This window comes from Triplophysa rosa, linkage group LG10 (genome assembly GCF_024868665.1).
Source record: "Triplophysa rosa linkage group LG10, Trosa_1v2, whole genome shotgun sequence".
In the NCBI taxonomy this organism is placed as follows: Eukaryota; Metazoa; Chordata; class Actinopteri; order Cypriniformes; family Nemacheilidae; genus Triplophysa; species Triplophysa rosa.
The window spans coordinates 24,879,020-24,893,306 of record NC_079899.1 but is presented as its reverse complement, the minus strand read 5'-3'; the positions used below and the strand labels follow the sequence as shown (position 1 = coordinate 24,893,306).

General features: G+C 41.3%; 2 protein-coding genes across 2 annotated transcripts; both read left to right on the top strand.

The window, feature by feature from the left end:
* The first annotated feature begins 59 nt into the window (after window positions 1–59).
* On the top strand, window positions 60–5,029 carry afg1la (AFG1 like ATPase a). Its single transcript, XM_057343891.1, has 13 exons — window positions 60–168; window positions 1,337–1,554; window positions 1,644–1,695; window positions 1,807–1,908; window positions 2,028–2,158; window positions 2,294–2,393; window positions 2,538–2,596; window positions 2,747–2,829; window positions 3,027–3,097; window positions 3,210–3,310; window positions 3,476–3,616; window positions 3,682–3,795; window positions 4,106–5,029. The coding sequence occupies exons 1-13, from the start codon at window positions 60–62 to the stop codon at window positions 4,232–4,234; spliced, it is 1,410 nt and encodes a 469-aa protein (XP_057199874.1). The 3' UTR covers window positions 4,235–5,029.
* A 145-nt stretch (window positions 5,030–5,174) lies between these two features.
* foxo3a (forkhead box O3A) lies at window positions 5,175–13,440 on the top strand. Its single transcript, XM_057343889.1, has 2 exons — window positions 5,175–6,921; window positions 9,886–13,440. The coding sequence occupies exons 1-2, from the start codon at window positions 6,346–6,348 to the stop codon at window positions 11,236–11,238; spliced, it is 1,929 nt and encodes a 642-aa protein (XP_057199872.1). The 5' UTR covers window positions 5,175–6,345; the 3' UTR covers window positions 11,239–13,440.
* Window positions 13,441–14,287: the final 847 nt, after the last annotated feature.

Genomic DNA, 14,287 nt, shown 5'->3' with positions numbered 1-14,287 from the left:
CACGCCCACTCGAACTGTTCGCACGCTCTATGAATAAAGTTTTGTCACTTTGAATCAACATGGCAGCCGGCAGGGCGTCCTTGGTGGCTCTTGCGCTTCAGTTTCAGGTGAAAAATAAGCTTTTGTCAAATTCAGCTCTTCTTAATATTGCCAGCTGTATGAGAAGAGGTGAGATATTACGATTTAATGTTGAGGAAAATGTTGTATGACATTTAAACTTTGCGATACGTAACATTATTTCTACAGAACAGTGACATCTTAAAGAGATGTCAGAAGCCACAGTGTGTTTGACAGAAACATAAAAGTATACGAGAACTATGTTTATGGATATAACATTTATTGTCTTCATAACATAACATTGCTATTAATGTTTTTGGAAGATCTAAACTGACAATAGTTCTGTTCTAGTAACATTCTCTTAGTAACAGACTCAGAATTTAGATTGATGAGTTTGTTCTTATACGAAGTTGGTTTGACATTTGCTAAAATATTAAAGTGTGTTACTAATTTAACTGCAATAAGTTTGGTTTGAATTCTCGGAGTATGTTATTATTTAAGTCTTGAGTGCTTTTGAAACATTCCATGGGGTCACAATGGATCTGCTATTAACTGGTATGCTATAGCAAAAATGATTCAAATGTAAACAGTAAACACACAAAAGGGCTTTTCACACTGCGCTTAACCCCAGGTTATCTTCATTCTAAACCCAGCTTTTAACCCCGGGTAAACAAAGTTTCACACTTGTAATTTTGAAGCGGGGTTATCCCCGAATTTTACCCGGGGTTATGAAACCCTGCTCCGAAGCAGGGTTAGCACCGCTTTTACAGGGTTAACCCTGCGGTGCCAAACGTGTGCAGTGTGAAACAAGCAGGGGTAGAATGATACGGCCAGACGCTTAATCAAAAACTGAACAGCGCTTGCCTCATTTCACAAGCTGTGCACACAGTCACAGAAACTCTGTGCGACGTGTAAACAATCATTTGAGTTTTTTATTTATTTGAGTAAGTAATGTCTTAGGAAGCTTAAAAGAGCCAAAAAGGCAAAAAAATTCTCCGGATGCGGAACAACGCGGTATTCAGTCATTTAAAGTGGCCACTCATTACTTTTGTTCAATCAGTTTGACGCTGCAGTATTTATCCAATCATGACTGTTGACACCGCAAATAAGAATGTTGCTGTTTGCCCTGAATAAGCATGTACTTTAAAGCAACACACAAGTTGCTGAGTTGAATCAGGTGTTTTTATTAGCAAATAATCTGAATCATCATGCGATGAGAGCCTGAAGTTGTAAAACCTGTGTGCTTTTATTTACTTTCAAATACGATTCTGTCTTGCAGAGTTTGCTGCCGGTGTGCTGTCTCAGACTATTGAAGAGCCCAATTCAACGACTTCTCCAAACAGCAGTTTTAGTGGACCTCTGGCACATTACAACAGTCTGATCAGAGATGGAGTTTTGCGGGAAGATCAGCATCAAAAGGCCGTTATGGAAAAACTGGATCAGATGCAAAAGGATATTCGAGGATACAGCAATGAGCACTCATTCATTTTCTCAAAGGTAAGCACTTAAAAAGTTGTGTGGCCACCAAGAAATATCAGACTTGTTACTAAAATCTTGTTTAATTGTTTCATTTACAATTTCAACAGTTTTTCTCCAGGCAAAAGCCGCCAAGAGGTTACTACATATACGGTGATGTTGGTGAGTTTTGCAAAATCATGTTTTTGTTTTTTAAGAGTGTTAGTCAACCATTGTGCTGCTGTTACAGAAGCGATCTGCTCATTGTGTTTTATTACTGTTCCTGGTTTGCAGGTACAGGGAAAACGATGGTTATGGACATGTTTTACGATCATGTAGAGACTCCGAAGAAGAAAAGGGTTCATTTCCATGGATTCATGTTGGATGTTCATAAACGTGAGTTCTTGATTCTTGTTTACACAGAAATTTTTGTTTAGTTGAATCATCTACTGTATGTTTAGATGTGAAACATTAGGTGGTGGTGATGATGTCATGACATGCCTGTTCATGTGCAGGAATTCATCGGCTCAAGCAGAGTCTGCCCAAGAGAAAAGCGGGTAAAATGGCAAAAGCGTATGATCCTATAGCACCGGTGGCTGAAGAAATCAGCGAGGAGGCTTGTCTGCTGTGCTTTGATGAGTTTCAGGTGAATGTTACACTCCGGACGATTTTAATCCAAGCAGTTTTGAGATCAGCTGTTATCTTTTCAATCTGTGCAATGACAATCAAAGTCTGAAGGGAGAAGTCGTCAATATACTGTAGATTTTTGTCTGTTGAGCAGGTCACTGATATCGCCGATGCCATGATTCTGAAGCAGCTCTTTGAGAATCTCTTTCTGAACGGGGTCGTAGTGGTTGCCACATCCAATCGACCTCCAGTTGGTGAGAGTCAAATGAAAACCTTCACCCTTTGGGTAGTGTTGCATCTTTTGTCTTTTTGCTAGGAGAGATCTCACATCGGTTTTACAGTATGTGCTGTTTGCTTTAGTAAGTCTTGGTCTGTGCTGAATATAATATCTTGTGCAGATCTGTACAAAAACGGATTACAGAGGGTGAACTTTGTGCCATTCATCGCTGTGTTGAAGGTCAGCTGCATTTTCTGACATGAGAAACAGTTGTTATTCACATTAGATTCCGTGTTAAATGACATTATTGTGCTTTTTATAATAAGATTAAAACAGAGATAATGCATGTTATTTCCTGTTGTGAAATGTGCTTCAATCTCTGTTAAACAGCATTATTGCCTCACGCTGCGTCTGGATTCTGGAATAGATTACCGGCGAAGAAATCGCCCTGCAGCGGGAAAACTCTTCTACCTGTGAGAAAAGACATTTATTTACTGTATGCGGGACGCTTTGAAATGCCTTAACACACAGAGCAATGTTTATATAGCACCGCATGCGCATTTAAAACGAGTATTTTAACATACAAACATTCAATGCTAGTGCTCAACTAGTAACCCATCGATGTAAAATTTGGAAGATTTGTTACATTTTTCCTCGTTTCTTTATTTAGCTCCAGTGAACCTGATGTTGATGCAACACTTGACAAACTGTTTGATGAACTGGCCTTCAAGCAGAATGACAGTAAGTCATTTTTACTAGATTGAATAAAAAAGATTTTTCTTTGCTTTAAATGTTATTGTGGTCCATTCTGCATTCTGGGTAACGTGATTCAGATTCACTCTGTTTTTCGTAGTTACTCGGCCCAGATCTCTGAAGGTTCATGGCAGGACACTGACGCTTCACAAGGCTTGTGGGACCATAGTCGACTGCACATTTGAAGAGCTCTGTGACCGGGTAATGACTGACCATTAGTTCTATCTTTCTAATGCCCTGGGTAGCTTTTGTTATCTATTTACCTCAATTCGGACACACCAGTATTTCTGTCTGCCATGTTCTGTGGTAAATAAAAACAACAACTGGATCTTCGAATAAGTTTTTACTGAGATGTGTTTTTGTTAGCCCAAAGGAGCCAGTGACTACCTGGAGATCTCCTCTGTGTTTGACACGGTGTTCATTCGTAACATTCCTCTGCTCACTTTAAATAAGAAGACACAGGCCAGGCGCTTTATAACCCTTATTGACGCACTTTACGAGCACAAGGTAAATAACAATATGCTTGTGAGTTTATGCTCTGTTAGAAGGTACTGAGTGCGTTTTTTGCGCAGGTTCGAGTGGTGCTGCAAGCGGAAGCTCCGTTAGATGAGCTGTTTGTTGAAGACGACCATCACGGCGATCATCACGACACACACGTGCTGCTGGATGATCTGGGCATTTCAAGGGTAATTCAATTCTCAGGTTACCATAGCATTTTTATAATAAAGCTGAGATGTTAGTCACGCTGTTTATTTATTTTAAAAGTGACATTTTTCTGCGAATATTCAAGCGTGTTTTTTTTCAGTATATTCACTTTGTGTTCGAAACATGAGCAGAATGAGTTTCTGTGAAAATGGTTTTACACATTTGCTCTGGTAACGTTTCATAAGTAAGACATTCACCAGTGCTCTTAAGACATGACTCATAGATGAATTTTGATGGATGTGTGCACGTTCACAGACAGCAGTGATTTGATTATGTGTGTTAATGGCTCAGGATGCAGGCAGCTCGCTGGCCATCTTCACGGGTGAGGAGGAGGTGTTTGCCTTCCAGAGAACATTGTCTCGCCTTACTGAGATGCAGACGGAGGAGTACTGGCTCGCGGGGGATAGGAGCTCTAAGTAGCTTTTATCATTATCCACTCCACGCACGGCGGCCATCTCAGCTATCACAGGACTCGTGAGGTGTTGGGATCAACTCCATTTGATTTGATTCAGATTGTATTTGAACCAGAACTCTGTTATGCTGCTGCACTTTATAAACGCACAATAAGAACAAGCTTCTCTTCTGAGACTCGTTTTAGGGATGTTGGAGGGTTCTCAGGGTTTGCCGAAGATGTATTTTAAAATAAGACCTTTTACATTGTTGTTCTGAAATATTTGATTGACACCTCCATAATGGTTAAGCAGGTGAGAAGGTGAAAAGATCTATTTAAAAATAATGTCTGCATTAAATTTCAACGACAGCTTTGCTCTGATGTTTTCTTTTTCAGAGTTAAGATGCTTGGTACCTGATGGTTGTCTTATTATTTTTTTAATGTGTTTTGTGTGTCTGTCTGTAAGATGTGTCATGAGAATATGAGTTATTTATATTTAGATTCATGAAGGGGAAATGCTTGGACCTTTCAGAATACCCGAGAGAAAGCGGGGGTCAATTATTAGGGATGTTTTTTAAGGTAAGCGTCACTAATAGTCTTGCTTATCCTTAACGTTGTCGAACAAACCCTAAATGTGTTAAAAATGTTGACGCACAACTCAAAAAGGACCCTACATAATGATCCTTTGCTCTGTGTGTTTGGAAGTGTGCTAAAACTTTATGGCCCGGTTTCACAGACAAGGCTTTTAATAATTTCCAAACATAAATGTTTGCACACCCATGATTGTTATTACTGTCTGTTTAACTAAATTATTATTACACGTTGTTTGTGAGTCTCTTGCTTGTAAACTATAAAATTGTCCATTGGTCTTCAGAAAAATCTTTCAAGTCCTGCCCAGTTTTTGTTTTTCCAGCATCTTTTGCATATTTGAACCCCCCCCGTCCCCGTCCATTGAGATTCCCAATTGAGAGACTCACGACTATTAGAAAATCTGCAAACATTTACTGATGCTCAAGAAGGAACACGACACATTTGAACGATGATCGCAGTCAATTTTTTTATTATAATGATTCTGCCATGGGTATACCGCGTATATTACAATACGGTGTTAAAGAGAAAGACGGTTTTATTGTCATAAAAAGAAACAAACCCGGATTAAATTTTGATGCAAAACACAATCGAGTTGTTTTGCTCTTTTGATTTAATGGAAAGTGTGAGCATTTTTGACAGATCTTGTCAATTGATTTTGCATTTAAAAATCAAAATGTCTTTTGTTTTTGTTAAACGACATCTATGCAGGTCAGGAGGAGAGCACTTGTGATGGCATCTCTCTGTAAGTGCGGGGTCACACGAGTGTCCTTTAAAAGTAGCAATTCCTCCGACTGTTTCCAGGGGGCAGATCATCTTTTGTGGTTCTCTTCTGGTTAGTTTGCAGCGGACTTCTCGCTGTCGAGTCGAGCGTTGCCGGGGCTTCAGTGCAGGATCGCCCGGGATGCGGGACGCAGCGTCCTGCTCCGACATGGACGCGCGATCGTGGAGGTTTATCGGGGAAAACGAGGGCTCGATCAGGACTCAATCGCGTTCATTTGCATGAATAAAGCCTCCAGAGGTATGGCACGATCGTTTGTGGACGGTTTCTCGGCGAGCAGCCTTTCCGATCGCTTTAAAAAGATAGTAAGATGGCAGCTGTTTTGAAACAATGCAGATGATGTAATGTTACACTGTATCACGTTCGCACCGCGATGTAACAAATTCTGACGCTTGACGTGTTACATTCGTGTCGCTTTAAACCGCGGAAGCTGCATTTGCTGGGTTGATCTGTGGTAAAATCGAGACTTGCGAGGCGGGTTTGCATATTCATGTTCGTATTTCTCGAGATTGCGAGGCTTAAAGTATCACCGAGAAGGATAGATCATTCTAACTAGCCAAATGGAAGCGCGATATGAATGCTGTACGTGGACATACATAATGCATGTGAATGCGTTTGAAAATATTTTTAAGAAGCAGCAACTCGGATGTTTTAGCAGTGTCCCGTGCTGAAATGTGGACTGTGGTTCTGACCCATTAATGGCATGCATGAAGACGCAGCTACTGTGTTCACAAAAGCCGTCCGTACATCATTTCAAAGAGTCCAGGAAATATGGCAGATGCGTCTTTTGAGGAGAACCCCTATGATGTGGACGACATAGACCCTGATTTCGAGCCCAAAAAAAGGCCGAGATCTTGCACGTGGCCTCCGCCCAGACCCGAGTCCAATGCGGGGAAAGCGGAACCGGCCGAGGTGGGCATCATTCCTGAGGAGGAGGAGGAGGAGGATGAAAATGGCATTGAAGCTCGTGCGTCTGGTGACATTACGGACGCGTCAAAGTCAGCCAACACTGAAGCCCACGAGCACCAGAGCACTGCTACCCCTGTCGTACTAACCAATGTTGCTATCAACTCTAGAGACGCGAACGGGGCTCCAATCTCTTCCCAGCAGGCGCTGACCTCTGCCTGCGGTGACTCCGGCACCGGTGGTCTGGTTCCTCAGCAGGTCAGAAAATCATCTGCCCGCAGAAACGCCTGGGGAAACTATTCCTACGCAGACCTCATCACGCAAGCCATCGAGAGCTCGCCCGAGAAGAGACTGACGTTGGCCCAGATCTATGATTGGATGGTCCGAAATGTGCCATACTTCAAGGACAAAGGTGACAGCAACAGCTCTGCGGGATGGAAGGTATGTCAGGTCACGTAGATGTGTTCATCTCTTAACACTGCATCGCTTTTTTTTAGGTTGTCAAGGGCACGTCAGACTAATCCCCACCCTTGCATTTGTGTTCTGTGACCTTATAATAAAAACGGTTTGCATTTGCATTTGCACAGGATGACGGAGGTAAAAAGCTACTGATGATAAAAGGGTGATGTGTGGTTTAATGGATCAGTACATGGTGATGCAATATACTTCGCAAAGGTGGTATGTATGGCATATAAAGTCAGCGAAGATGCTGTCATACACCTCATCTTTTAAATCGCTCATCATTTTAGAAGGTATATTCGAGTTTCATATGTGGAATATGACTGCCAGCATGGAGCCCAGAGTTAATCATCTCTTTATCATGCCATTTCTAACAAGTAGACTTATGACAATAACAGAAACTTTCATGTCTTCATTGATTGAAAGTTATCTGGCAACAAAGCTTCTATAAAATAAAATTCTATTTATCGTTTTGACGCAAATGTAGAAAGGCCTGCTTTTCTCTTCCCTGCTTGATTTCAGGGAAAAAGCCATTTATCCAACAAAGAATCAAGCCTAATGAATGCTCTTGCATTCGAGAAACTGTGTACATTTGTCAGATTGTGTGCTCCTGGAAATTGAACTCATGACCGTATATTTAGCACCGTGCACAGGATCAATTTATGAGCCACCATGTTTTATTAGTTCATGCGTATGCATTGTTTTCTAATATTGTATTTAAAGCAGTCCTATCGGTTGCCAAATGCAATTGTATAAATAATTCCTCCTTGCTTATTGCTAAAGCACTGCTACACAGATTGGATGCTGTAAAAATGTCCCTCCAGATTGCAGGTACAATCATGCACGCTCTGTGCAGATAAAGCCGCTCTGCACGTCTCGCATCTGCCTGCCTCGGAATGACAAAAAATAAAAATCAAGTGGATGACTTCAGTGTCCGTGTCGCTATTGGCTGTTTGGTCCCCACCTCCACTTCCCATTGGCTCGTGGCTTGAGCACAAGCATCAATCAGCTGACTGGAAACTATGTAGGTCAGTGTGTAGCAGCGTGTGAAGAGCTTTGCTGATTGACTCTGAGGTACGGCATTGTGTGTAAACTGGCACGGCTGCAGATCTGTTGTGAGCAGCGCATCTCTCTGGAAGGGACTGGATGCAAACGCTTATTTCAGCTGTTATATTTGTATTTCAGTGATGGACACGCTCTTTCCAATGACGTGCGTTACTAAGGGGTGAATGTAAAGAAGTGTCTTGAAAAATATGATAATTAACCCCTTATCGTAGTACTAATTTAAATATATATTATTAAAACATTTGGTAGCGTTTGCAGATTTTTGTTATCGTTTCAGGACAGATTTGTTTTTTGATCTGGTGATGATCTTGGGTCGAGTATATTGCACAGTCAGGGGTGTCTGTACAGTGTGTATATATTTACCATAAGTTTATTTGTTATAAATCCTGATATTTATGTGGAGAATTGTGTATGCACATTCCATGCCCATTTTGTGCATATGCAATTCTTAGATTTGATTATTTATAGATGATAAACTACAAAATAAAGAAAATAAATGTGTATTCCATACAGATGCACATGAAGCTCTTCTGCACAAAACCTGCAGGTTTACCATCAGATTGTATTTTTATTACAGTTGGGCCCTCGGGCAGGTTTTTTAACCTTGATGATGGAGTATGATTGTAGCTGAAGTGAAATGATACTGATCATAGTCAAAGTCAAGTGTGACTACTTTCTTGATTTCCTGTTAAGCCTCACCCACGAATAATTCTCAAAAAAACAATTCTCAATGCTTTGGTTTTCTCTACTGTAACCGACCAAGGAAACTCTTTTATGGTAAGCCTAGTTCTTTGATCTGTTTGTTATCAATGTAGCTATGAATGTCAACAAACCATCTGTGTCTTAGATTAGATTCTCAATCCAATCAATTCGGTTAGTCAGTTTAACAAAGCAAAACAGGCTTGCGTACTTGAACAACGAATTAGGATAGATGTTCTTTTCAGAGAGGAAAAAATGTCCTAAAGATGAAATCAAGTAATGAGCTTTAATGCAAGTGTAATGAGGTCAGCCCGTTCACTCTTTGAGAAGTTCAAAGACCAGCATGGAGATGCTCACAGGACACCGCTGTAAAGAGTCCAGACTTCTCCCTGATGTATCTTTAGTGCACACCATTTTTAATCTCAGACTTCTTGTCTTTTTACCAAAGAGGAAAACCACGTTTCACAAATGTTGTGAATTTTCTCACATCTCCAGATACTGCATTATGGATTGCTGTACTCTCTGTACCGCAGTGCACATTAATGCAGATCCACTGCACTGCGCTGCTAAACTTTCTACATGATTCAGGAACTCAACATAAATCCTTTAGCTTTCTCTGCGTGTGGATTTTTAATCAAGTTAGATGCAAAGAATTTTACTCTGCTGGGAGGAAGTGTTTTCTTTAGATTTTCCCATCATCTGTACACGTCTGCTTATTGCTAGCAGTGCCTTGGTCATGGGTTAAGTATTCAAGGAACACATGAAATGAGTATACATGTGCCAAAAGGATGTACTAAAGAAATTTTATTTGGTATTTATGGATTTAAATAAGTCTGCACCTTAGCATTTGCATAGCAAGGCCCTAGCATCTATGGTGGCATCTAGAATTAAGTGCTTTGTTTAGAGGCACAACACCAAAAGCCTGTGTCTCTTGTTCACCCAATCACATATACTATGTCGGTCACATGACTTATCAATCTCTGGCAAAAGCAATCAAGTCACCGTAGCATTGTTCCTCCAAGATCATGTGATGAAAATGAATATGAGTCTTGAACATTGGTTTGTTCTTCCCAAAAGCCACGTGTAAGATATGCAGGGAACTGTCAAAAGAACCGTGTGATTTTTTTTTTTCAAGCATATGTCGTGATGCACAGCTCACCATCTGCTTCTCTCTGTTCACAGAACTCGATTCGACATAACCTGTCTCTCCATAGTCGCTTTGTCCGGGTCCAGAATGAAGGAACGGGAAAGAGTTCATGGTGGATGGTCAACCCAGATGGTGGGAAAGGGGGCAAAGCTCCACGAAGACGTGCCGTTTCCATGGACAACAGTAACAAGCTCATCAAGAGCGCCCGTGGCCGTGCCGCCAAAAAGAAGGCCGCTCTGCAGGCCACTCAGGACGGAAGCTCAGAGAGTTCCTCAAGCCTGTCCAAATGGACTGGCAGCCCGACATCCCGTAGCAGCGACGAGCTCGACGCCTGGACAGACTTCCGTTCTCGTACCAATTCCAACGCCAGCACCTTAAGCGGACGCCTTTCCCCAATTCTGGCTAACCTCGAGGTGGACGAAGTTCCCGATGACGACTCTCAGCTTTCTCCCATGCTGTACTCCAGCCCCAGTAGTATGTCTCCGTCCACCGGCCTGACCGAGCTGCCCCGGCTGGCTGACCTTGCGGAAACCATGAACCTCAACGACGGCCTCTCTGACAACGTAATGGACGACCTTCTAGATAACATCAGCTTGACGGCTTCCCAGTCTCCAGGTCAAGATGAGAACCTACAGGAAAGCCCAGTGTTTACCTTCAGCTGCTCTGGGAGCAGTCTGGCAATTCCGTCCGGCAGCTATGGCTCTAACTCCATGTTCAGTCCTCCGTCCGTCACTGGCCTGAGGCAGTCTCCAATGCAAACCATCCAGGAGAACAAGCAGGCTACGTTCTCCTGCGGTTCCCTCTTTAGTGAGCAAAGTCTGCAGGACTTGCTCAGCTGTGAGTCTCACGGTCGCACCGATGTCCTTCTTACCCATTCTGATCCGCTAATGTCTCAGGCCAGTGCCTCCCTTCCCTCTCAGAATTCCTGTCGCAGTGCCCTGTTGCTGCGTAATGACCCCATGATGTCCAACCAGGCTGGGCCCGGTGGACAAACGGGGCACAAGAAGGCGTCGCCATCTGGATGGCGGCTGAGCAGCTGCGAGGCCGACTACCAAAGCCTGACGAAGCAACATCTCCAACAGTCTCCCTTCAGAAGCACATCTATGCAGCTCAACTCGGATGCGTTGTTGGCAGGTCTTAACGGCAGCGTGACCAGCGTTCAGTCGGCGACTCAGGACCGATTCCCTTCTGACTTGGATCTGGAAGCGTTAAGCGGCAGTCTCGATTGCGATATGGACGCCATCATCCGCAATGATCTGATGGACGCCGAAGGCCTGGAGTTCAGCTTTGATTCGCATCTCATCTCTTCTCAGAATGCTATCCTGACTTCAGATAGCTTCTCCAATACCAAACAAACCTCTGCACAAAGCTGGGTACCAGGTTTATAAGCCCCAGGAATGTATACGGACGGGCCAGAACGCAGCATTTTTGCCAACTGTCCACTGTAAACAACTGTACATTGTTGTAGAAAGCTATTTGACATCTATTGGAATGAGTCAGAGTCATCTTCAATGACTCGTCCAGTTGGCGGGGTTATATTTTGTGACTGTATGTTTTGTATTGTCATAAAGGATGCTTGTTTGATGGACGTATATAGAGTTTCATCCGATTTTATCAGTTTTATCTCATCGCTAATAAGAAAGTATTGAACTCAGCTGCTCAAGGAGTAACTTAGAGAGAAGGATGTCTTTTTATGAAGGCTTGACCATTAGTCCACCTTAGAAACGACCCCATAAACCTATATTGTAGAATGGCACCACCACTTCGTATTAGAATGCCACGTTTGCCAATCCCCGCGTTTTGCACCGTGTCCCTGTGAACACCCTTAAAGAAATGAATGGATTTTCATTCTCTAATACAGTGTAAATTCAGTACGTAGTACGTAGGTGCTTTGTCGTGAGTTGTTGTAGCCGTGGTAGAGGTTTCTAGTCCTCACGTTGAAACAAACACTTGCCTTTTGCCAAACCGGTCCTCAGGACAATTTCATCAATGGCCTGTTTACAACACAAATTCTCAAGAATGTTTTCCAATGGCAACGGGAAGTGGCTCTATATCCAATTATCTTTTTGTGAAACTGGAAAAGGGAAGGGGGTTGTGTTTTGTGAAACCAGTGATCCTGATGTATCCTTGATCCTTTTATGGAAAAGTGAATAATGATATGATGATAAGCTATGTATTTAATGTTCTGCTGTATGAAGCTAGTTTGTCAGTGTTTTCCACGAAGTTCCCAACGCAAGCTCTGTGCGCGTTTGTCCTGCTCGATACGAGCATCGCCCTCACCTCTAAACCACGTTGACTTCCGACGTTTTAGAAATATGATAAGCTATATATTTATACTCCTCACAAATATAGGGCCTCGTTCATGAAATGCAAACTTCTGCGCGGATTGCTTGCAGTGGTGTTACGAATGCTTTCACGAACAAATTTTTGCGGTTCTGTGAAATTTGCATGAATTTTTGCAATTTCTTTATGAGACCATTCTTGCGTATAATGTGTATATGGTTTGTAAGACTGTTGCATTGGATGCTGGAAGTGTTTGTGTATGTATGCTGTATATGGATAAACACGCATGCATGCAACAGTTTATGTAAGAATGGTTTTATAAATGTCGGTGCAAGTCGTTCTGCTCTTGTTTCATGAACGTGGCCCTTGCGTTTGTGTACATATACAGTGTATGCACATATATTGAGTTTTGTTATAGAGATCTAGATATACTGGAAAACTGATAAAATAAGGACTACTTGATGTTTGCGTATTTGTAGCAAGAAAGCAAGCTAAGAAAGTGTTTGGTGCTAAATTGCGTCAGGTCATTCATACGTAAAAGATGCTAGCAGATAGCTGTTTCATCTGTGATGGCAATATGTTTGAAGCATTATTTGAAAATGAAGTGCAGCCCCATTGTAGAATTGTAACCTTATCTTCAGAAGGCACCTGTAATGTACTGTATTTCACCAGATTCTCTTGAAAATGCCAGACAACCAAATGTGAGGCTGATGAACAATTTCACTATTTTGTTTTACATATTAATAGTGCCATTCAGAGACAGGAGTTCTTTTTTATACTTGCTGAGGTCTCAGTAATGTTATTTTAACATCACAGTTGAATGTATGTTTGTTAAAGGAAGACGTTTTCATAAGCACTGATTTTTATAATCTGCTTTTTATAATCAGCTGGAGTCAGAAGATGACTATAAAAAGCTGATTGTGTTTATCTTTCTTTTCCGTAAATTATGTTATCCCTTCTCAGTGTAATGCTTTAGTTGCTTTATTTTTTAGCTTGGGAAATCACCACATGTAATGTTATTGTTTTGTTGGAGTTGGACGGCTTACACAGTATCACCTTTTCAAAATAAGTGTTGAAATTTAACTCGATCCTAAATGAATTTCAGCCTTAAAGAAAGAACATCACTTAAATTGGTTAAAACAAAATATAGGTACTAACTCGCACCCCAATTAGCCATATGTTAGCAATAGATGTTTGCTTGACTTTACCTGTGTATTTCCATTTTGGATCATGTAAATTAGAGAGTGCAAAACAAGGTGCATGTAAATAAAGCTTGTACAACAAAGAAATATTTCGACTCCCTTTTTAATTTTATTGTATAGTTAAAGGGATAGTTCAGCAAAAAAATGCAAATTCTGTCATGAATTACTCACTGTCTAGTTGTTCCAAACCTGTATACATTTCTTTGGTTGAACACAAAGAAAGATATTTGGGAAAATGTTCGCAACTGACATTCTGGGACATCATTGACTACCATAGAAGGAAAAATTGAAATGCTAGTCAAAGGTGCCCCAGAACTGTTTGCTGGCCTAAATTCTTCAAAACATCTCATTTTGTGTCCAACAGAACAAAAAGTACTATTATTTTCCTACTATGGTAGTCAATGATGCCCCAGAAATCTCAGTTGCTAACATTTTTCCAAATATCTTTCGTTGTGTTCATCAGAACAAGGAAATTGGAACAACTAGAGAGTGAGTAATTCCTGACAGTATTGACATTTTTGGGTGAACTGTCCCTTTAAATACAACAATACAATTACCATTTATCTGATCATCTGAAAATAAATGTCATTGTTTTCACACATTTATTTGTATGCATATGTAACAAAGTAGCAAACCAAACAAACGCAATGCCATTGCATGGTAATTTGTTCTTGATGTAATTACTGCCCATGGAGCAGTATATTGTTGTCTTGGCTTTAATCCTGATTAAGGGTCTAATTGGCAAACATTCACAGTTTCTCATTTATTTGACATTAGTGGCATACAGTAGTTTTCTGTTAATCATAAATATTAACATCGAGGCCTTGAGCTCTGGAATTCTGATAGGATGAGGAAATGATGGTAAAATGGTCTTTTTAGTGTGATTTGTCTCGTTAACACCTTCTACTCCGAGGTCCACAGGTTTCTTCTGGCTCATGATGTCATTGTTTGA

Coding starts and splice junctions, on each gene's coding strand:
- afg1la (XM_057343891.1), top strand. CDS start 60: ATGGCAGCCGGCAGGGCGTCCTTGGTGGCTCTTGCGCTTCAGTTTCAG. Junction 2,394..2,537: donor ATCCAATCGACCTCCAGTTG/GTGAGAGTCAAA, acceptor TATCTTGTGCAG/ATCTGTACAAAAACGGATTA. Junction 3,311..3,475: donor TTGAAGAGCTCTGTGACCGG/GTAATGACTGAC, acceptor TGTTTTTGTTAG/CCCAAAGGAGCCAGTGACTA.
- foxo3a (XM_057343889.1), top strand. CDS start 6,346: ATGGCAGATGCGTCTTTTGAGGAGAACCCCTATGATGTGGACGACATA. Junction 6,922..9,885: donor ACAGCTCTGCGGGATGGAAG/GTATGTCAGGTC, acceptor CTCTGTTCACAG/AACTCGATTCGACATAACCT.